Source organism: Onychostoma macrolepis, chromosome 18, assembly GCF_012432095.1.
Source record: "Onychostoma macrolepis isolate SWU-2019 chromosome 18, ASM1243209v1, whole genome shotgun sequence".
Lineage (NCBI taxonomy): Eukaryota > Metazoa > Chordata > Actinopteri > Cypriniformes > Cyprinidae > Onychostoma > Onychostoma macrolepis.
The window spans coordinates 10,764,262-10,789,010 of record NC_081172.1 but is presented as its reverse complement, the minus strand read 5'-3'; the positions used below and the strand labels follow the sequence as shown (position 1 = coordinate 10,789,010).

Here is a 24,749-nt window from a genome sequence, read left to right as displayed (position 1 = left end):
CCTGCTCTCGTAACTCTCTGAAAGGGCTCTAAACACTCCCTGTCCGGCCTCTTGTTTGTGTTACACAACATACATTTTAATGAATAAAGTATGAGCCAACCAAAACAGAGGCAAAAAATATAAAGGCTTCCCTCATGTTTTGATCAATTCATGCCCATGATTGATTCAGACTGATTTGTGAATGAATTGACCTTGTGAAGCAATTTGAATGATTTAATATAAAAGGCTTTAGTAAATTACATTTAGTTACCATACACTGAAGATGAACAATGAAGAATACTTCAAAAGCATTTATTAATCTTAATGTTAATTTCATTATTAAAATCAAAAGTTGTCTGTTAATATTTAATGGACCTGAACTAATAACGAAGAGTTGTATTTTTATTAACTAACGTTAACAGATGAATAAATACTGTAACAAATGTATCGCTCAGTGTTAGTTAATGCATCGGCTAATGGGGACAAACTGTAAAGTGCTTATCTTAAAAGAAACACTTGCTCACAAATCACTAGTTTGTGTTTTACACTACACAAGCTCTATCAACAACAATGTGTAGTCAATAAAATATTTCAGAACAACTCATAACTAGTAAAATGTATAGGTCACTAAAGCAAGCTCTGACTTTTATTAAATTTCCATGCTTTTTCTGGCCACAGAAAGTTTTTCTGTGAGAACCCTGTATATACAGTACACAGATAGTTGATCGCAACCAAATCCACCAAAGTGACTAATCTTACTGTTAATAACATAATAAAGTATACTATTGTCATGAGATGTGCACATTGTTTGCACTGGATTTCATATTGGATTGATATTAGATTTCATGAGTGATAAGCTGTAATAGTGTATTTGATTAGTGTCATATAGCTTTTATATGAGACTATGGCTTTTAAAATGAAATTGATATGCAAGTGAAAAAAGACAGAAAATGCAGGACAAAACAATGTCACATCAAATTAAAAAAACTGGAAAAAAAGAGGTTTATAACATAAGAAATGAAATCGAAACAAAACTGAACTGAATGAAAAAAAAATTTTTTTATTTCAAATAATGGAAAAAAATACAAATATAAGTTGACAAAAGTAATGATGGAATGAGGACAATGAAAGAGAGCTGCTGGAGAAGAGTGAAGGTGGGTTTCAGTTCATTAGGACCTCCATCTGAACCAGTCTGGCATTGGTATCTCCAGCCATGCGATACGGAATCATTCCCGCAAACGTGATCAGAGCCCGGGCTTGACTGCGCAGCAGCTGCAGAGAAAGTAGACAAATGCAGCCGCCGGTGGTCACACACACTTGAGAAGAGCTAATCACAATTAACATGTATCATCACAGTGCGTGTCCAATGTCCAGTTGAATATGTATTTTAATTAGGAAATATGTTTTACCATGTCTCTGTCCTCTAGGGTACGCTGAGGTCTTCCTGGCGTCCCTGCTGCAGCCCCCTTTAGACGCTTGTATTGTGTGAACAGGATATTCATTGTGGCCAACAGAACCTCTGACAAATTGTGTCTTATCTGTGAAAAGATTAAAACACAATGGAGAGAATGTCATGTTAATAAAGGCCTCCATTCTGGTCATTAAAAAAAAGAATAGTTTTTCAAAATTATAGACTAGTTTTGTCAACTCAACCAAAAAGCAAAGATTTGAAAAGACGTATTAATTTGGGGTCACCTGAAACGACACAACAACTTAGCATTTGAAATAACAGCAATTAGGTGATTTATGCTAATGCTTTCAGATCTTTTACCTCGTCGCTGAAGTTTCTGAATGCCGCAACCCGCTCCTCCACACTGTCCTGACTTAAGGGAACCAGCTTTAGCCTCTCAATCACCTGACACAGAATGGCACAAAAATAAAGATTAATACCTGGCAGAATGTGCCGAAGCTCGACAGGGGTCTTCAGGTGACTTACATCGTAGGCTCGGTCTATGTGGCCGGCGTGGTACTCATCAAAGAACGTCATGAGGTCCAGGAGCAGGTAGAAGGTGCTGTCCACAGACTTCTCCCCAGCTATACCGTTAGTACGGTACCTGTGCTCAAGAAATACAAGAAACCATTTGGTGTTCATTGAAACTACAATCTAGACCAAAAAGACATGATGGAGGTTCATTATGGAAGCCTGTTTCTGCCTCAAAATTAAGTAATTGTGACATTAAAAAAAAGAAAAAAGAAAAGAAATAAAGCTGCATTAAAAAAAAGAAAAAAGATAAGAAATAAAGCTGCATTAGCGATAATGTCACAATTGCAAAAAAACAGTCAGTCACTTTGCAAGAAATAAAATCACATTTGGAAAATAGAAATCACTATTATGAGAAACAGTTTAAATCGCAAGATATAAAGTCACAATTGTGAGATTCTGTATAAAGATGCAATTAGGAGACAAAGAAGTAATCGAGAAACAAAGTTGTAATAATGCAAAATAGTCATAATTGACAAACTGCAACTGAGAAATAAATACATTGTGATATGTGAAATTGCAATTGGTAGATATAGTTTCAATTGTCAGTTGCAACTGCAAGAAGTAAAATTGCAACAGTTACAAAGTTGCAACTGGGAGATATAAAGTTGCAGCAGTTGTATAATCACAACAGCAAGATATAAAGTCACAATTGTGAGATGTAAAGTTGCAATTAGAAGAGGCCAAGTCATAATTGAGAGATAATTGAGAGATATACATAAGTCGCATTTGGGAGATATAAAGGCACAATTTGGGGAATATAAAAAAAAACACTGAAATATAAAGTTGCAATAATGAGATGAAGTTCTGTAGTGAGATATAAAGTTGGGATTATGATTTTTTTTTTTTTTGTACTTTAGGCAAAAAAGGGCTTTTATAGTTTATAGAGGTCTGTGTACAGAATGCTCACCGTTCAGCAATAGCCACTGCCATGTTTTTGAGTCGCTCTTTGTTGGACTGGGGCTCGCTGACTTGAGCGATAACTGGACTCAACAATTTGTTCATCAGCTCCAGAACCTTGTCAGCATTCTGATGCAGGAAACAAAAGATGCTTTAGGCACAATCAACATGAGACTAATCAACCCAACGGCACGTCACACCTCATCTTACCTTGGCTAACTCGTACAGTTTGACGGCCTCCTCAAACAACCCCTTGTTCTCTGCCTCCGAGGCTACCTTGGTAATGATGGCTCTCGTGTCTCCGGCAAACTTGTCGATCACGCCGGGCTGAAGGGATTCAAACAAACACTGCTTAGAGCTGAGGAAGACTGAATGCACAATGGTGCTGTCAAATTGCTTTGAGAGCATGAAAGGCCAGAGTGTGCTGCAAAGGCCTTTGAGACAATAGCACATTCTACACAACCCTGTAAGGCCGAGCAAACAAAATAACGAACGAGTCAGTTACCATGAAAGAACAGTGGCATGTTCACTATCTGCAAGTCAGGTGATATTACAACAAAAGCCTCCAACATACCTTTCTGCTTCCATCTTTTTCAAGTCTTCCAAGAAGCATATCGAACTACAGGAAGAGAGTTAGTTATTGACAGATATTATGTAATAATAATAGCAATTAGTATGCAGAAACGCTTCCTCCAACGAGCTCACACACGTTTCTTACCTCCCGACTCTCGATGACTAGCTCGCTGACACAGCGCATGAACATGTTTTCTCCTTGACTGTCCTTCTCATTCCTGTGGCCAATCAGAGAACAGTGATTGTGAGTTTTCACTCAGTGATGTACAGCAATTATGCCATTTGTAGCACGAAAGCAGTTGGGCCTGCATAGGAACGTGTTCGCTTTGTGATACGCGTGCAAACCCCAGAGATAAAAGACCTTTAGAAGATCAACCGTTTCTTTTTGTAACGGTGCCTGTGAGGTCACTTAAAACAATGGGTCGAGTTAGCATCAAATTCAGTGTGCATGGAACAGGTTTAATTATTCATGGATCATTCGTGGAAGGTTCTGAGTTATTCATGACACATTAATCTCTTCTCAGAGAGGGATTCGCTCAGTATTTTCAGAGAAAAAGACATGACTTACAGTTCAGCCACTGATCAAACAGGAAACAAGCTGATTTTAGAACAGTTCTGGTGTGTTGAAGTATAGATTTGCTCCACAGCTCTTTTAGTATGTTACCCTAAATGACCCAATAGCATCAGCTGGGGTAAGGACGACCATTACCGGAGAAAGTAGAAGTACTGCAGGGCCTCTCGTGGGTCTGTGGACTCAAACTTGCGGGTGTAGAGCATAAGCAGCCTGATGAAGTTGAGCCTTCGCACCATTGGAGGATCTCCAGCCTCTTGACTCACTGAGAAAAGACCAGAAACCTCTTTAGAACAGAGACCAGATACAATTGAGTTATCACTTATTGATCAGAACTTACAGAGTTGTGCACTCTGGCCCGATGATTTGAGCAGCAGTTTGAGTTCATACAGCACCAGAGCTACATGAACGGCATGGCTGCGCAGACGCTCCACTCGGAAAAGGAACGCTATGGCCGCCTCAAACTGTGCAGTCAGGAAAAGCACCTGGAAGTACAGGAATGGCTGGTGGCTGGCCGAGAAATGGGACTCACCTGCAGAAAACAATTTAAATAATGCCACACACCTTTATGAGCATTTGGGATAATCCAAAAACCACTTACAGAACATTATCAACCACATATTGGGAATGTGCACATGCAAATGCAGCCAGTAAGGATTTGTAACTTAAGGAATTTGAATGCTTCTTTAAGCGAGTAATAGGTTCCATATAAATCTTCCTCAGCTGTGAAGTGCTTAAATAGGCTGTTTCATTTCCATTTGCATGAGTTGAAATAATCCCCTCTCATTTAAATTGCCGTTAAAACTGACGTCTTAAGGCAGCATTGAAAAGACCTGCTGCGACTTTGCATGGAGCGTAATGGCAGTGCAGCTGGGAGTGAAGGAGTCTTATCAGCAATAGAGGGAGTCTTTAATGTGGTGTACTGCAGGAGCGCCGGCGAGATAAGACTGACTCATCAGGCAGGTGGAAGAAACTAAGCGGATGCCTTTTTAAAACTGGGCGAGGAGAAGTTTAAGCCATGAGAAAACAGCACAATGACATACACTTTTATCTGGGTTAGGCACACTGGCAGAGACTCAATGGGGGAGGGGGGTGCATACTGACTAACTTCCTAGTCTTTCAAATGCCCATTTAAATCTCTTCCTTTAGGACTGGAGTGAATCTAAAGATAAGTGGGCTGATTTCTTGGCTGTATGGAATAATTTGATCTGAGTTTCACGCATTCAGAGAGACCACTTGTTTTAAAGAGCTGAGATTAAGATATACTGCCTGAATTTTGTAACTGTAATATTATTTAATAGTGTAGTCATCTTAATCCAGTTTAACAGAAGCGGCTAGGATTCCCTTGTGACACAGTACATTTTTTTTCTCCAAAATATTCACAATGTGTTTTCTCTGAATCTGATTGAATCCAGCTGAAACCTGTCTGCCACAGAACAGCTCACAATCTTATTTTTTTATAACCCAGTTTTGACTGAGTATGTGATAAATGTTGGAATTTAGTTTAAACGTGAATGTTTCAATTAAATAAAAGTATATAGTATATCATATATATATATATATATATATATATGGTGACTGTGAGTCTCACCATAGTCCTCCAGTAGCTGTTTCTGAAGTTGGGCTAGAGTCATTCTGTCCTGAGGGGAACTGCTGCCATCCTCATCAAAACACACTTGATTTAGCTGGACACAGAACATGGCTCAAAACATTAGTAAAAAAATATTAACTATAACAAACTTTGATATACAATTATGTCTATATCTGACCTTTAGCCACAGGTAGTCCTCCGTCTTATCGGCCACCTCTCCATGATTGTCACCGATGTCGCATTTGCCGATGAGGCAGTAGACCGCACGCTTGTAGGGGTCAGCGCTGTTCCTCAGCACACGTCGGTAATGAAGTCGTAGTTTATTCTCCGTGGCAGGAGACAAACTGAGAAGAACAGTGCAGTTGAATAAATATACACTGAATCCTAAAACAGATTTACTGAATTATTCAGTTTTAAGATTCAAACTTATGCATGAGAGACGAAAAGGGAGCAAGCTGGGTCAAACGCACAAGAGAGAGAAGTAGTTACCAAAAACAGAGGAGAAATAGTCCTCTTAGGATGTGATCTAGTTTTGGGATGAGTGTATGTGCGTTCTCACCGTCGGTCGGGGCTGTTCATGAATTCCTGAAACCAAATCTTAAAGTCGCCCAGCTGATGCTGTGCCCTGTTCACCACCTGCATGGCGGCAGACAGGTCTCCGCAACGCAGGCAGAAATAGATCAGAGCCCACACTGGATGTCCCTCCACCTCGCCGTCCTGTTACACACATACACACGCAGCAGTGTTTATCCTTGGGTCACACTGCGTCCATTTACCCCCTTTTTACTTTCAAGTCTAAAATAAGCAGCTTATTGGCCCATGCAGGGAGAATCCACTGCTGTTATCTAAACTACGGCAAGCCACACTCTGCGCAGTTCACTCGAGAGTATCTGCAGTGAAGGCATCTAGTCTGTATGATGTAGTGCTGCCTGTGCTGTGTGGTGTGGACACGTTCTGCTGCAGTACCTGCATGCCTGGCAACGGGGTCGGCAGCTTGATGTTCAGAAAGCTGCATACGAGCTGATAAGTGCCAGGTACTCCACCCAGCTGAGCCTGGTGCAGATTCCCAAATACAGTGACCATAGTGTAATTTTTATAGCTGTAGAAGAGAGACACAAGCAGTCCATTTTTCTAGTGGATAAAAGTACATACTGGGTTCACTAACTTTTTGACCACTGAATTTAAATGCTTTTCCCATTATCCTGTTAGAACTAAATGTTTTAAAAAATAATATTTTTGATTCAGACTGACTCACTAATGAGTCATTCAGACTGATTTGTGAAGCTGTTTGACAGACTGACTGAAATAAATTGACAAAAAAAAAAATGGCTAGTTCACAAACCTGAACTCCTGTAAACAAGATTTAATCAACCTAAGAGCAAAATCTAACCCATTACTTATTTTGGAGGGGAGCATATAATTGATATTCACAAATTTGAAATCAACTTTATTATTTTTCATGATATTTCCAGGTTTTCCAACAACCATGGGATCCCTAAACATACACTACCATTCAAAAATGTGGAGTCAGTAAGATTTTTTGGCAAGAAATTACTACTTTTATTTAGCAAGGATGCATTAAATAGTTCAAGTTACAAAATATTTTTATTTCAAATAGAAGGCTGTTCTTTTGAACTTTCTATTAAAAATATATCAGTTTTCACAAACATATTAAGCAGCACAACTGTTTTCAACATTAATAATAATTATAAAATTGATAATATTAAGAAATGTTTATTAAGCAACAAATTAGTATTTTAGAATAATTTCTGAAAGAATTATGTGACACTAAAGAAAGTTGTAATGGCTGCCGATAATCCTGCTTTGCCATTTCAGTATTTATCATTTTAAAATACATTAAAATTGTTATTAAACTGTATTTTAAAATTATTTAAAACAAATACATGCAGCTTTGGTTAGCAGAAGAGACTTCTTTCAAAAACATTTTTAAAGATCTTTCTGAGCTTTTCAATGGTAGTGTAACAAATGTCCACAATAAACTGGAAGTCTCTAAACAAAGAATAAATTGTACAACTCTACACTGAAGCTTTATTGTTTTTATTACTTCTTAATTTATAATTAAATTTATTTAAAATCACTTAAAACTAATTCATGTCAATATTATCTCTCTAAACAAAGAGCAAGCTGAAATTTCTTTCTCACCTGTTCTCCAGGAACTGCAGGGCTTGTCTGACAAAGGCCATCTGCATGCCCACAGACACTCGGCACTTCAGCGTGTCCTTTGCTGGCACCAACAGAACGTCTGTCATCTGTTTCACCATGAGCCACATGTCTGACACGTTCTGCAAACACATGCACAGACAACTTTACAGAATCACTATTAAAGCAATCACTCCCCTATATTTCTGAGACAGAAAGCACAGATACACAGTGAAGCCAGGCCGAATGTGACATACCTTATCATCCAGGCTTTCGGCTACTGCGGCACAGAGATCTCCCAGGTTGGGTTGAAGATGCCCATTTACTATCTTCTCATTGAAGATATAGATCTAAATGAAAGAGGGAAAATGCAAATTGAGAATGAAGGTCAAAGACTGACTGCCGTCTAAGGCCGAGCTCTCCATAGCTGAATCTGCTATTATCTGGAGGTGAAGTGTAGGATGATGAAAAACAAAACAAACAGGATGAAAATGTTTAGAAGGTCTTCAAAAAAGAGCACAAAGATCAGGAAGATGACTCCACAGGCGATGTGGCGACACATGATTCGAAAAAAAAAAGGACAAAGGGAATAAAAGAGAGAGATCTGACAAAAAAAAAAGACAAAAAAAAGAGAGAACAAAGGAGGAGAGAGTGAGAGATGGCCCTCCCCTTTATGGATAGATTGGGAGCTTACCCATCATGCTCCGTTCCAGCCAATCAATCTTTTCAATCAATCAAGCTAGGCTTGCAAAACACGACACATTTATTCTCGTGTCTAGTTAAGAGAAAAGCTAAGCTTAACTAACTGAAAAGGTATTCTGATTAACTATGAGCCAGTCTTTTTTTAATTTCATTTAATTTTTTTTTTTAAGATATCTTATAACTAGGATTGCATGATTTATTAGCGTCCAGTTTGATGTTGTCCAATTTCTATGTGATGTTTTAAAAGTACTTTCTACTGGAAATTATAGCATTTTGATGATTGAATTCATGCATGCATAATTGTGTAATAAAGCTTTAATTGACTTTTTAATTATTAAGTTCATTTTTATACTTCATTATACACACACAAATAAATGAATGAAATATACATATCTTTATAAAACATTATGTACAACTATTTTTATTTATTTATTTTTTTTCTTTGTGTGTGTGCTTATGTTGTATATGTATGGCTTTCTACAAACCTGTCGGCTGTAGGCAGCTTCCACACTATCCAGTGCACTGCGTCCTGGAACTCCGACCTCACTCACAAAACTGGGCTGTGGGGCACATAGCAACAGCCGTTAAGGCACAAACAAGGACGTCTACACAACAAGCCCATATTAATATTCTCTACGTGTGTAGGTGTGCATATGTGCGCCTGTAAAAGCGTGGGTTTGACAAGTGCACAAGCTGCGTTTATCTTGGAGAGTTGTTTTAATCTAAATGCAGCGACCAATGTAGCGTGAAGCCATTGTGAAGAACATAACTCACGCTCGAGAGCACACAGCTCAGTGTTGTGAATACACAGAGAAAGAGAGACAGAAAAACCTTAAATTGTATATGTGGACATGAATTTCTCTTCTAAAGAAAAATTGTCACATGTACTGAGAAAGATTTGACATAGATAAAGCATATGGTGCTTTAATTGAAATAAATTTCAACACACAATCTCTCTCTCTCACACACACTCCACAGTAGCAAATTCCATGAACAGCCTGGCAAGAAAGCCACTGAGGCATTGCAGTTTGTGTGACTATGTAGTGGGGAGGGGGCGACCCAGGCTGGTGGTACAAGGAAGAGTGAGCTCCTGGCATAGGAAGTGAACAGCAGGTCACACATGGAAAATTTAACTGCTGTTTAATAATTAAAGCAGCAGGACAGCAGTCAAAAATCTCCTAGAGCACACAAACATACGTGCATTTGTGTCCAAATTTGCACAAACACTACATTCTTCTTGAATCCTTTATAGGAAGATAAAAGGAAAAACAAAAGCATATTCCAAGGTTTCGCCTTCTCAAAAAGACCATCATTGTTTGCCGTACACAGACTATTGTTCCACTTGAGGACATAAAAGTGAGACATGCGTTTTTTTTTGTTATATATTATTTAGAAGAGTAGTGCTTGTCATCTTCAATGTTTGATGTTTCCTACATCCTTCCCTCTTACTCACCTCTCCATTTTGTGACAGCAGCGATGTGAGCGATGCTGCCAAAAGAGCCTTTATTTTATGAATAATACCCACTAAAAGCAGCCAATGTCATCCCATCTTATGGTCACATGACTGATTTTTTTTTTTACTTTTATATGAAGTGAGCATATGAATATAACAATAAATTTAAAGCTAAAAATATATAATTGAATTTTTTTTAAAGTATCAAAGTAAATACGTATATATTAAAATGCTCACAGCATACAAGATAGTATGTCATGTAATATGTATGAAATATAAAATTAAATCTAATATTTTATACACACATTTAGCTTTATAGCTAAATAGCCTAAAATATAGTCTAAATATCTGTATATATACACACACACAAACATAAAACTAAATCTACATATATATGTGTGTGTGTGTATATAGATAGATAGACAGATATTTATAATATATAACCTAGATTTAGTTTATATCAATATATTTTTATTAATACTTTTGGTGATGCTTGTAGTGCATAAATTATTTTAAGGCCCACTAGATGTTATTTTTACATAATGATTTGTCTTTTTTATATATATATAAAAAAATAAATAAAATTACTACAAAAAAAAAAAAAATCAGGTCTAAATGTCCTATTCTGAAAAGAACTACAAAAAAAGCTTTTGCCAGATAAGATTTCACTGACAAACAGATCCAGGACAAATGTAGCCACAGGCTGGGTGTATCACGCCAACAGATCTGAACAAGCTCCTTAGATGCTAAATGAGAACATTTGTACTTCACGGATACGCCACGTGTGAAGTGAGGTGAGTGTGTGCTATTACATATCTTACAAGGGAGTTATATCACATCTATCCTGCGTGTGTATTGTGTTTCATGTGTCGTGTTGTTCCTCAGACCTCCACTTCCTGGCTGAAGTCCAGTGCATCCTCTCCAGCTCCCAGCAGGGTGTGCAACACTCTCTGTTTCACCTGCTCCCACTGCACCAACATAGAGTCTCTGTGGTACTCCTCCGCCAGCAGAAATGTCTGCAAGAAAGACAGAACGAGTGAAAAAGAGGGGACAAGGTACAAATCACACATAAAAGATGTGATAAACGAGAGTAAAACGAGTTGAAACTACAAAGCCTTCAGTGAATATATAGGTTACCCAACATGTGACGCATTAAAAATAGCTAGCGGAGTAAGAAGGGAGCAGCCTGGATCTGGGAAGCATGCTGTGCACAATAAGCGCTAACGGGCACCACTATCTTCACCCCTCCCCCAATTCCACCTCCGAGGGACAAGGAACGAGAGCTGGGCCTGGGGAGACTCAAACTGGGTCTGGACCGCTAAAGCCTGGATGTGTGGAGGCCTCGCTAATGGAACTGTGCCGCTATCTGGGTCTGTCTTCACGCCTACCACCGATTTAGCCCATACCCTGATTGAATCCGAAGACCTTTCGTCTATTTTACTCCGTCCCGGCGGATCAACGTGTGATAATTGCAAGCGTTCTAATTAAAAAGGCTTCTGAACTCTGGAGGAAGAGATTTTAGAATCGAGCGTAATGATGGAGGCAGTGAGATATAATCAGTACGGCGTGCTGAAGTTAATGGCAATCAGGTAAAATTTCAAGAGGAGAAAACGCTCAGGAGGGTTTTGTTTTTACATTTAAATTTAGCAGATGCTTTATCTTATTAAGCGACTTCCAAATGAGGAGAATGGAACAAATTCAAAAGGGGTACTCTGTACTCCAGATGATTTTGCTGGGTCAAAAAAGCCATTAATCATCCAGCAGTTTACTTCATTCTCACTTGGGGTCCAAAATTAACGCTCAAAATGCCCAAATGCAAGTAAAAATTGTCTTTGGAGAGTAGAGTGAATACATTACTCTTCAGTTGGATGGTAATTTTATTAGAAACTGCAGTTGCACATGGTTTATGTCAAATTTTAAGAACGATTGTTTGACACATGCTGATGTAAGTGACGTGCAAGATTTACATAAAAATGGTCTGCTAAAGTAAACTGTAGGATGTTAAGCCTAGTTTTTGCCCATCTCTTCATGTGGTGTCAGATATAAGTGGAATATTCCTCAAAACACCGCAAAAATAAAAATATGAGGAAATAAATCATGATGAGTTGTCACTTTTTTTCTGACAGGTACCATTATAAATGGAGACTGGCTTTTTGTCACACCTATGACAACTAAATAATTGTGCTGTTATAATATATAGTTACAAATCTGTATAATACAAAATAGTCAGTTAATTAAAAAAGGATTTTGGGCCTGCCTGTGAGTGACACAAATTTTACTGCAGCGCCTAAGGACCCAAAACTTTCACTTTTCACTTGTCACATACAGGCCATCTGTGTTGTGAGGGTAACACCTCTTCTTTGGTGAGCAAATTATCCTCTGTCCATCTCTTTGCTGACTTTCCTCCTCCTGAGAGGGTTTGATGACTAGACTGAGAGGATAGATAGATGGGATATTGACCTGGCAGAGAGCAGCTCTCTGCTGAGAGATGGATAATAACAGGTGAAAGGGCCTGTTTTTACCTCACTGACAGTGGCTGAGGAGACAACAAGGGGAAAAGGGGATTTGACCTAAAACCAAAAGAGCTACAACCTCTGGCAATTATCGGAAAGAAACTGTTTTAAAGGAGCTGTCAGATGAATTGCGTAGATTTGAAATGTCTGGGCAATGCGCTGAAGTTTAGCGTTGTTAAAAATCCCATTCCTTTTCTCTACACTGGACAAAAAGACATGGTTTGATCGACTGAGCAAATAAATGTTCGCAAAAGGATATAGAGAGGTAAAGGAAGATGCTCACCCTGCGGCGTGATTCCTCGATGGCTGACAGCAGTGCATTGTCTCTCTCGTTCTTCAGAAAGCCCTGGAACAAGAGACACGGCATGGAGGTTAAACGTACTGCAACCTACTTTCCCCTTTTCTGCATGCAGAGCACACGCCCTCTCTCCCTTTCTCTCTCCTTCCCTCCATACTTCCTCCAAGACGCAAACGCCACAGGCCAGAGATGGAGAATTGCCATCATTATCGATATCGCTGCTAAAAATGTGCTTAGAATCGACCCTGTGCGAGATCGCTCGCCCAAAATGGCCGCTCTCGACTGGTCAGAGCTGGATCAGCAAAGCTTTGGTTCACTACATTTTCGAGTGTACTAAAAGTACTGCGCATTTAAGAAACCCCGCATTCATGCGAACACGTGAACCACGTTCCTACACAAAGAAGTCAATGGACGGGTGTGGAAAATGTGCTTCAAACTGCTTGGTTTCCACCCATCTCCCACTCTCAGACTACTCTCTAGGACACTGACAGTTTAAAAATCACACTAAACCCTGACTAGAATGTTACCAACTGGAAATCATAAAGCACACAGCTGCTTATATCTAATTATGGGCCATCATCATCTAAAACGTCATCTTTGTTCGATCACAGATGGAAAACGCACACATCAGTAGCCTCCAAGGATACACGAGCTACATTTTCTGACTGGATGCCGAGTGTGCAGCTCGAGCAACCTGTATGGATGCACTAGAATGATTGTACTTGATGTACAGCTGGGTAACGAACACTCACACACACCCGCATTCGTTTTGATTAAACAGAGAACAGAAAGATCCAGCAGCTGATCCTGAGGACAGAGAAGTCACTGGAATGACGTGCAACTCACACACACACATTGAGTGGGGGTTGGGATAGGGAGTGGTACTGATGGAAGGGGAAGCTGGTTCTGATGGGTTTGGAGGACCATCAGACCATTGAAAAGCCAATTTTCGAAGAATGGAGAGAAATGCCACCTCTGAACTGGAACCTGCAACCATTGGCTTTTATTATTACAACAAGGATGGAGTCAAAAAAGCATCAGGCACATTTTCCAGGTTTGATTTTTACTGAATATGGTCGTGTCATGAAAAGCACACCGAATAATCGTAAAAGAATGAACACTGTTTTGAGATGTTTCTTTTTAATTCATCAATAAATTCGTTCGATTTTAGAAATTTAGGCACCGATCACCATTCACACCCTTTTTTTTTATCCAAGTCCTCAGGAACGAGTTGAAGTCTGTCCTCCCTTCCCCCCGATGACTCTTTTCCTCCCCCCTCCGAGATTGCACGACCCCCATCACCCCATCCACACTCTGACTGACAGCTGTAAATGAGGATTGATTTATTCTGATTTGGGGAACGCAACATCTAAATGACGCATCCGAACGAAAGAGCCGAGCTGTTGGATATGGAGATGGAAAGTGGGTGGGGGGGAAGTTTAAGGTGTGGGAGCAGCCAACATTTCATACTTAGCAGCGCTATTTCTTGCTCAGTCACCATGCCTCCAACCGCTAGCTACAGAATAGCGCCCCCTTCAGGCATTCACGCTCTGCATCAAGTACCCATGAGCCACTAGCTGACAAAAGGAACACATTTTACATGGATGCATTTGGGTCATGCCTTATCCAACATCATGCTTACTACATACTGTGAAGCGTGTCATCACATATGGCATTTTTAGACATTATTAGTCACATCAAAAAAATACAAAATAAATAAATAAAAAATATATAAACTTCAATAAGAGATCAGATGTGCAATTCATACCAAACTACATGTATGTCTTTTCTGATGCACATTTTAAATCATCTGACCACAGCAAAATAAATGCGTGACTAAAGGCTGCCAGTAAAGCAGCTAGACAAAGTACAGATCACATAGGTTGAAAGGGGAGGTTACCGTACGCCATACAATTAAGCACCATGTATTTCTGGAAGATTGAAGGCGCAGCAAATATTGAGCGAGTTTGATTTGGATAAAAACGGTGCATCACGACAAGCAGAAGACGTCATTACTATATGAAGCACATACATGTTCATTAAAGACACTGTAATGAATGCTACATATAGAATTCATACGTTCATGGTGCACACACCTTGTGGATGTGTATACATTTTGAAATCAGGTATAATGCATTTTAAACAACACATAGCAGGAAATATGACATGGATTGACATCGAATGCTTGCTGTATCGAATGCAAGCTGTATAAAAGACATACATACATGCGCTAACTGAACCCACAGCATTTGATTTAAACTCAAACACCCCTTTCTAGATCTATACATCCATCTCTTTTTCCTTTCTTTCACTTCTGAACAATGAGAAGGAGTGAAGGAACCCCACCCTAACCCCACCACTTCCTGTGTGACAGACAAGTCTTCATCCTCCTCCTCCTCCTCGCCATCTTCATCATCCCTTCGGAGAAGGCGACAGTCTCGTCTTTTGGGCTAAACCGACTGACCGAGGCGTACATACTATAGCAAGCCTGTCGAATGCATGTGCGTGTAGGTGATACTCACTTATGCTCTGGTTTAACCTGCTGGGAAAGTGCTGCTGAGAGGTGAAAGTGTCTAGAAGCAGAGTGCCCGTCCCCTGCCCATACCATCTCCATCTTCCTTGTCCTGCAGAAGCGGGCCAGTGCATTTTTAGGGCGTTTCTGACCTCCTTCACCAGAGGCCCACACTGTCTCTGCCACATGCACTCTTCTTTACCTCAAGGCGGCCCAGTGGTCTGAACCTAGATATGAGCCACGAGCAGGGTTACTGTGGGCTGCTTTATTGTCGGAGGCGGAGCGTACCAAGTCGGCCCAGAGACAAGGGGGGGAATCTGAGGAGAAGTCATTATTCAACCTGATCCATGTGCTTGTTCACCATCAGTCGTCCACCCCTCCTCCTCATCTCTCCTCCAGCATCCCTGCCAGCCTCCTCTTTCACTCTCACTCTCACTCATTTCTTCCTTTTTTTAAACATCTCTGCAGCCTTCCTTTTTCCTCTTCTGCTAGCGCAATGCAATTATGGTAATGGATTCCCCCCCCACACACTCTCCTGATGGCTTTCGACATCCTGTCCAGAAACTGGGCTAATAATCCTCTTAAGAGTCATGTTTAGTTAATGAGCAGAGTGCACTGACCAGAGATCAGACTCTACATGTAGAGCTATTCACGCTCATCCTGCACCTACCGTTGTGTGCGCTTAGATAACACACTCTGGTGCGAAGGCATGGTGCGGGAAAGTAAGTGGAAGTGAGAGTTAAAGAAAAAGAGGAGATGCATCGCCCGATTCTGCGCCATTTTGCTTGGGTAGTGAATCTCCTTCTTGCAGTCCATCATTAAAGCGTTCACCTTTTCATTTACATGATATAAGCTCCTAAGGCATTCCTGCCTTTGTTTGTCTTACTGTTGTGATGTTAAAATAAAATTTTTATTTAGCTTTTATAAAGGAAACACGTGGGTTGCAGAAGGCTGCAAGCTTTCCCACACACGCAAATGCAGAAGGCGAAAGAAAGGCAGCAGACTACGCCTCATCAGCAGCGTGCATTTCCTTTGTCTTCAGGCAGGCAGGCAGCTCGGCAGCCTTATGGAGCATGCACAATATACAATTTACACACACTCTGCCACCAGCTCGCAGAGTCGATGCACATCTGGATGTCTCGGCGCAATTGTAATAGTGCAATTCTGAGCATGGCACCTGCAGCATCTTTGTTTTATTCAGCAGCGGGTTTAATGCGATTCTAAACATCTTTTCAATAGGTGATTTAGACGGCGGAGATACATAACGAGAAGGAAGATGATAAATGGAAGAGCAGTTACACAAGTTCAACAAAATGGAGATATTAAATCTCATAGCCCTTAGAGTCAATCAGAGTTGTTCTGAAAATGCTAGAGATTTTCAGCCACACACACACACACACACATATTCAGACAGGGAGGGAGGTGAGGAAAGTGCCAGGCAGTAAGTGCACTTCCAGTAAGAGCCGAGCCACACTCTGGCAGGCCCACCACAAAAATATGTCTGACAAAAAGACGATGGAGAGGAGGGGGAGGGATAGAGACAGTGAGAAAGAGAAGGACAGAAGAGATAAGCACAGAAAAAGATGGGTGGGGGTAGACGGTTTCGAACCTTCAAGAAGCGAAAACCAAGTGGATCATTACACGACTTGATGAGTCAACAGCCAATTCTCTATCCGCATTGATAACTTTCAAACAAATGAAAAATACATCTATCTTTTGATGGTAAGAAGACACATTCTGTTAAACATTGTCTGTACATTTCGATGGGTGTGGCTGTGTGATTGCCCAGAATCATTAAACTTCTCTAAAATACCTTTTGATTCTGAAAACAGCAAACAATGGTGTGAAAAAGACAACTGATGTGGTGGGCAACGCTTCGACACAGTTCCCAGATTGAGCCCCAACTTGTGGTCCTTTCTGATCCTGATCCTCTCCCACATTGCTTCCTGTCTGCTCTATACTGTTTTACCCAAATAAAGCCAAAATAAAAAAATCAAAATAATAATCTTTTTGTTTTTCTCATACAGGCAACAGAAATGTTCTTGTCTTTGACAGCACTAAAAACACAGATTTGGATAATCACCAGATGAGATCAATGTGTCCCATCCTTATATACCCCACAGCCCTTCAGTAAGACATAAAATGGCCCTTCAGTAAGAGTCATAGTACTTCTTCATCGACACAAAACCACAAAAGTGCTCCTTTTATCTCATATTATTCTGGACATCATTTAGCATTATCATTAATATTGTTAAAGTGGCATTTACTACAATGACTCACTTTAAAACAATCGATACGGTGCCTAAAAAACTCATCAAGTGGTTTCCTTTCAAACTAAAGCATGCTGAAAATAAAGAATATCATATTTTATAACTAAGAAAAGTACAGAGCACTGCTGCAAATATCTGTCCAGAGTCTTTATTTAAGACAGATTAACTGATGAATATTTGACAGTTTTATTTCCAAAATGTGTCATTCTTTTATCAAACTGAAGTAAAATGAGTATCTTCCCCAATACTGTTTAAACTGTACCAAAAGTCGCGCATAACAAATGGCTTAAATGTATATATAAAAATCACTTTGTTGATCAAAATAGTCCCATAGAAATCATTAAAGACCATGTTTGTCATGATCTTATGACATCTGATGATGGACGAGGCTACAGACCACAATAAATGGCATGACAAGAGCAGTTAAGCCAAAAGACTTTAGTTTATAACATTCAAGTGATATAATACTTCCTGTGATTCTGTGTAAATACATTTAGGTCACTACTTTACAGCATTAAAATGTATACATATGGAAATTATAAACATATTTGCCACTTAGGCAGTAAAATCTAATTTGAGCATAGTACAATCGGCTCACAATGCTGTGAGGTGCAAACATGGACAAAAAGCCAGAAGATGACTCCAGCTTTAATTTCATGTGGTTTGTTGACTTCACTGCTGATTCCTGGCTCTAGTGAGCTCACTGTAATTCACTAAACCTATGGTATCATAATGCAGTCACCATAAACACCACCTTTCTGTCCCTCTCTGAACCCACATGTTTTTTGGTGCTTTGTGTATCAAAACAGTTGCAACAAGGCATTAGCAATGCCTCTAAAAATCATCTGGTATCAGCAGCATCCACAGGGGGGCGCAGTAACCACTGTTATTGTTACTGTTTCACAAAGGCATGAACATCATTCAGTTCAAATGTCAATTTTCATATCAGGTTCTTTTCATTTACAATGGCAGCTGTCAGCAAAAACACTAAACTCTTAAGCTGTAATGATCTTTACTGTGTAATTAAAATTTTAAGAATAACATAATGCTTCGCCTGATTCACGTTTTGTCACGTCACGTCTCGTCTCTTGGCCTACAGGCCTGTATTACTCTTACAGAAGCACTTAGAACTGAATTCAATAGTAACCCATTGCCACAGCAAAGTCACACCTTAGCAGACTTACATACTATAATCCAATTCACAGCATGCACTATATCATTTCTAAAAGCTGTGTACTCAGCCTGCCTTCACAAATGCCCAAATCAAAATCAAAACAACAGGAAATACATATGTATGGTACACACAAGAAAGGTTGCACTAAGAAGCAATGATAATATACAAAAACATGAATAGCAGAAAAACCTGTTGCCATTAAGATAAATGCATAGACAGGGATTGAGAGCCATTAGACCCACCCTGTCTCTTAAGCTCTAAAGGCAACAGCATAGTGCTAATTATAAATGGGCTGAGTGTGGAGATTGTTTAAATGTTTATTTGGCTTCTACTGAGGCTGTAATGCAGGATGTCTCATCAAATTATTAAGAAGACACTGCAGAGTACATCACTAACAGGGAAAAGCATTAACTTTAATTGTGCAAAGATGCATTAATTATTAAATTACAGCAACACATTTATAAAATTCTATTTCCAATAAATTCGATTCTATTAATCGAAGGATACTGAAAAATTATCACGGTTTCCATAAAAACATTAAGGAGCACAACAGTTTCAACAATCACAGTAATAAGAAATGTTTTGAGCACCAAATCAGCAAACTAGAATGATTTCTGAAGGATCATGTAACACTGAATTCTGAAGTAATGACTTGAAATTCCTTCACAGGAATAAATTACATTTTGAAGTATATTAAAAGAGAAAACAGTTATTTTAAACTGTAATAATATTAGCAGTATTTTTGATCAAATAAATGCAGCCTTGGTGAACATGAGAAAAAAGTAAATATTACCAAACCCAAACCAAACTTTTGAATAGTAGTGTATGTTTCTGCAATGAAAATTGACTTGTATACCATTAGCATCAAATCTGAACTTGTTTTTAAAAATGTTGCAAACAAAAATAATGAAGATAATATAATGAATAAATAATGAAGATTAAGTATTAGGATTTACTTTTCAAAAATAGTATCTTTTACATGTACTTTGCAAATGATTTCCAATTGAATAGACTTAGGGCACAAATAAAGGGCACATATTATATTAATTTCAGACTGAAGTTTAAAAATACATTTCAAAGCACTTCACAAAAACAAAATTGCAGAGAATACAGCAAAGAAATGAGTCAACTTTTTAAAAAATATTTAAAATTTGATGGATTAGATGAGCAAATTTGTATTAAAATGGTGGCGTAATGCTCCATTTTGCTCTCAGTTTACATGTAAAGGGAGGACAATAATAGACAGCGACTCTAAAAATGTAAAAATAAAAGATGTAACTCGCTTTTCTATTTAAGAAACTCCATCACAACACAATATTTAAGTAAATGTGCTTTGCAAGGCATTTTCGTGAAATGGCTTGTTTCTGTTTATTTCAGATTCAATCATTTACGGGTGGATTTTTACCAGAGGAAGATCAGTTCTGAGTTATGCCAAACAATTAAAATTAAACCACGAGTATTCCAAATATACACTACCAGTCAAACGTTTTTGAACAGTAAAATTTTTAATGTTTTTAAAGAATTATCTTCTGCTCACCAAGCCTGACTTATTTGATCCAAAATACAGCAAAAGCAGCAATATTGTGAAGCAAATCAGAATATTAGAATGATTTCTGAAGGATTTTGTGACTGGAGTAATGATGATAAAAATTCAGCTTCGAAATCACAGGAATAAACAACAATTTTACTGTTTTTGATTGTACTTTGGATCAAATAAATGCAGGCTTGGTGAGCAGAAGAAACTTCTTAATAAAACATTAAATCTTACTGTTCAAAAACTTTTTATCAAAAACATTTAGGTAGGGTTGGGTATCGTTTGGGTTTTTTTCGATACTGGTGCCAAATCGATACTTTTAAAACGGTACCGGTGCCTAAACGGTGCCTGAACTGATACTTAAAAATAATAAAAAATAAATAAAAATGACCAATTAATAATTGGATTGGCCATTAGCACTAAACACATGATGTCTTTTTCATTCATACTGGATGCCAGAGGGCGCCCTCACACATATCCAGTCACAGAAGTAGCGGAACTCATGAAGCTCCAGGAAATCCCCAATATGGACAAATGCATTGCTATGGATGTAACGGAGTAAACAAGATATAAACGTTTTGAATGATGAAACAAATACAATAAACACTCGACTACAACAATGTATAGTTTATCTGTGTTATTCAAGCCATCTCTGGTATTTCCATAATAATTAAGTATATTTATAATCCATTGCCAATCGATGTATTAGTAGTCAATGGGTCATTTTCTGCCTCATTCTGTGACAAGAAGCTACATCAGATCACAAAAGGAAGCATTTAACTGGTGTTGTGGACTAAAAAGGTAATGCTCTCTTTTGTTGGACAACAGGTTTAAAAACATGAATACAAGAGAATTTTAGCTTTAGGCATTTTAATTTAAGAATGTTTAGCTTAGCTAGTTAATGGAAGGTTACCTGCTGCAGTCAGAGCAAGTGTAATTTCTGCATTCACACGCTCCTCGGATGCTCTCATTTCCAGAGTTGTGCTTTTAAGGCGGAATGTGAAAACAGCACGCTCGCGTTACTACAAAGATTTGTTGGACTTGTATTATTAGAGCTTTGGACTTGAGTTCACGTGCATTTTCTCAGTCGGGAAATTATTTTTCACATGAGGTTCTGGTGATGATGCTTCTTACGTTCGTTTTGGAGAAACAAAGGACAAATATTTCAATCGATCGCTCAGGCATGTCACCGAAATGAGGCACCGAAATCTGCGTTCTGATTCGGTTCTAGTACATGCCGGTTACATAGGTACTGGTGCCATATTGGTACCGGGTTTCGGTACCCAACCCTACATTTAGGACTTCACATTGTTACAAAAGATTTCCATTTGAAATTAAGGCTGGATAAGAAAAGTGCCTATCCATCAAAGAAGAAAACTGAAAATAATAATAAATGTTACTTGAGCATAAAAAATCAGCATATTAGAATGATTTCTGAAAGATTATGTGACACTGAAGACTGGAGTAATGATGCTGAAAATTCAGCTTTGCCTTGACATGAATAAATTACATTTAATCAATAAATAAAATAGAAAAGTTATTTTATATTGTAATATTTCACAATATTGTTCTAAATGTAATATGTTTAATAATATAGTGTTATATAATGTTTAACTGTATTTTTGTATTTCTCTATTTTATTCTGCATGAGATCATGATTTTAATACTATTTAAATACTTACAAATCCTACCAACCCCAAACTTTTGAACTTACTGTACATACTTTTTAATGGTAGTGTCCATCCAGATAATTAGAGCCTTTTGATATCAACAGATACCACAGTTCAAAAAACTACTGCAGTGGCTAAATATATGACATTAAACAGCTGCATCTCAATGCATGCAGTAGTGAGATATAAAGTATGAAAATTATCAAATTCAACTAGGAATAAAAACACCCACCCAAGTAAAACATGCACTAACCTGAATATCAGTGTCCTTGACTGGCTCAAGAGGCTCAAATGTAGTGGCAGCACTGAGACTCTCAAGACGCTGAGAGATATGGAAGATGTCAAGACCCCGAGAGCCCAAGAGGATGGAGCTGAAGTTTTAAAAAAAAAATGACAGTACATAAATAATATGCTTACCCAAATGACTTCAAATAAATTTAAGTGTCACGCCAATTTACATACAGATGCCAAACTAAAAACTCACGCTTTTACGTCAGCTGTGTCCTGAGAGGTTCTGGTGAGAGTTCGGGAACGTAGTCGCTCTCCTGCCTGTTGGATCTCCTGTAGGTTTCGCTCAACATGGGGCAGCTCGGACACGGCCTCAGTCTCTGCTGCAAGCTGTTCTGCCTGCTGCAGGAGTTCCCCGAAGCCCTCAGTATCCATGTGCAGCTCCTGTTCCACCTGACAGCAACACAAGAGCATGTCTACGTTACATGGCGATATGCACATAATTTGTAATGAGTATGGTAGTTACCATAGTAACTGTAACTCACAGCAAATTATCACTTCCTCTTGCCTTTACAATAAAACCGAAAGAAACACACTGATTACACTGATAAACCTACAGTTTGAAGGACATTCCATGTTAATTTATTATGACTGTGCAGTAGTAACTGTGTGATTTTTACTGAACTTATTTATTATTCTTAACAGAGTCATGATTAGCTACAATTAATAAAGTCAAATAAACTGTATCATTACATACCCATTTCTATTTTTATTCAATGGAACATATAGAAACACACATAATTAGTACTACATTGAATAAATGATAGCTTGTGAAACAACAGTAGTGACTAGAAACGACTGTTACTTGCTAGCAAGCTAACTTGACATGAGGAGCTGTCGGCAAACGCGTCCCAGACAGACACCTGTCAAATGAGACTTCAATTAACTAGCTATTAACTAGGTAATTAATTAACGCATATGTAACAACCCACCTCCCAGAATGTGAATCCTTAGAGAGGCTATAATAGGGTAATTTCCACTTTAGCCGCTATGCTAAACACAACCCCCTCGTGAACTCCCGGGTTCCATTGAGCGCGCGCTGATTGGTTCAAACTGTTTTTTCCCAGAAGCACGCGCGGCTCGACAGAACTTTATTCAGATGTTTCTGTTTACAGTAATTTATATATATGAGATCAGGGTCCGTATTCGCAAAACATTTTACCTTACTACTAAAAGTTCTCCTAAATAGCAGTAAAAGATTTTAGCTAAGAGTTTTCTCTTAAAACCTATTCACAAAGCTGCTGAGACAAACTTTTACTAAGGAATAGAGAGAAGTCTGAGTAAGTGCGGGGTTGACCTCGTTGCTATGGATGATGTCAGCATGCTTACTAACTATGCACACAGTAGTGATTGGCTGATAAATTAACCAAGATGATCATTTTAATGGAATTTCAGTATTTGACAGAGAGATCAAAATTGCGCAGCTAGCTGATGACACTACGCTGTTTTTGGAGGACAAAAACCAGTTACTAAAAGCTCTGGAATTGGTTGAACAATTTTCTTGTGCCTCAGGTCTAAAACTTAATACTTCGAAATGTGAATTTATGTCAATTCATGATATGGATGATATATTCTTAGGAAGTATCCCAGTTAAAAAAAAAGTGTAAAATATTTAGGAATTCATATCACTAAAAATTCAATCAGTAGACATAATTTAAACTTTTTTGATCAAATGAAAAAAACCAAACAGATCTTTAACATCTGGCTTCAGAGAGATCTCTCATTATTTGGTAGAGTTCTTTTATCTAAGGTTGAAGGGCTCTCTCACTTTGTATATTCTGCTCTTTCTTTATTTGTCAACGATAAAGCTATAAAGGAAATTCATAAAATATTTTTGGATTTTATCTGGAAAAATAGACCTTACAAATTAAAAAGAGAAGTTCTTGCTAATTCCTTTGAAATACTTTGAAGAGATCCATCCCAGTAGGCTTAACCCAGTTAATTAAAAGTCACCTCAAATTCAGTAAAGGCAACAGTGTTTATCCGGCTTTACGTTTGGGTGGCATTGATATTTTAGATCGTAAATGCAATAACAAACATATTTGCAAAATATTTCAGACAAAGAGAAAGATTACTCCAAGAGGGAAATTCTACTGGGGTTCCTTTATAACAAATATAAATTGGAGAACGGCCTGGCTTTTGCCAAGTAAATTTTGTATATCTAACAAAGTTAAGGAGGTTCATTATAAAATCCTTCATAAAATTCATCCCGTTAATTTGTCTATTTATAAATATTCTGATGTTGATGAGTCTTGCTCGTTTTGTGGTTTTGTTGAAGAAACAGCTTCCCATTTGTTTTTTGATTGTGGTGTTACCAACAAATTATGGGTTGACTTAAGCACCTATGTTTCTAACCTTATAAATGTGACCCATACCTTCGTCCTCAAAGAATTTATTTTTTATTATGAAAATCCAAAGCTACTGTTGAATATGTTGTTAATTTTCTTATACTGAATGCAAAATTCTTCATTCATAAGCAAAAGTGGCTTAATTCTCCTTTGTCTCTCCCCCTCTTTCTTTCTGAATTTGATTCTCTTGTTTCATCTCTAAGACTGACAAATAACAAAAAGAGTGCCAAAT

General features: G+C 38.4%; 1 protein-coding gene across 3 annotated transcripts; it reads right to left on the bottom strand.

Annotated features, from left to right (window-relative positions):
- Window positions 1–1,019: 1,019 nt before the first annotated feature.
- Window positions 1,020–23,238, bottom strand: nup93 (nucleoporin 93). 3 transcript variants are annotated; one of them, XM_058752060.1, is made up of 22 exons: window positions 23,102–23,238; window positions 22,366–22,562; window positions 22,135–22,252; window positions 12,707–12,769; window positions 10,798–10,926; window positions 8,943–9,017; window positions 8,013–8,105; window positions 7,759–7,898; window positions 6,562–6,694; window positions 6,155–6,312; window positions 5,774–5,939; window positions 5,596–5,689; window positions 4,345–4,536; window positions 4,143–4,269; window positions 3,579–3,651; window positions 3,435–3,479; window positions 3,071–3,187; window positions 2,871–2,989; window positions 1,916–2,033; window positions 1,751–1,834; window positions 1,389–1,517; window positions 1,020–1,251 (listed from the first exon to the last, which is right to left on the bottom strand). In XM_058752060.1, the coding sequence occupies exons 2-22, from the start codon at window positions 22,542–22,544 to the stop codon at window positions 1,141–1,143; spliced, it is 2,463 nt and encodes an 820-aa protein (XP_058608043.1). In that variant the 5' UTR covers window positions 22,545–22,562; window positions 23,102–23,238; the 3' UTR covers window positions 1,020–1,140. The 3 variants fall into 3 exon arrangements, with proteins under 3 accessions (XP_058608043.1, XP_058608044.1, XP_058608045.1); XM_058752061.1 differs by lacking the exon at window positions 23,102–23,238 and adding an exon at window positions 22,867–23,020; XM_058752062.1 differs by lacking the exon at window positions 23,102–23,238 and adding an exon at window positions 22,655–22,677.
- Between the last annotated feature and the right edge of the window lie 1,511 nt (window positions 23,239–24,749).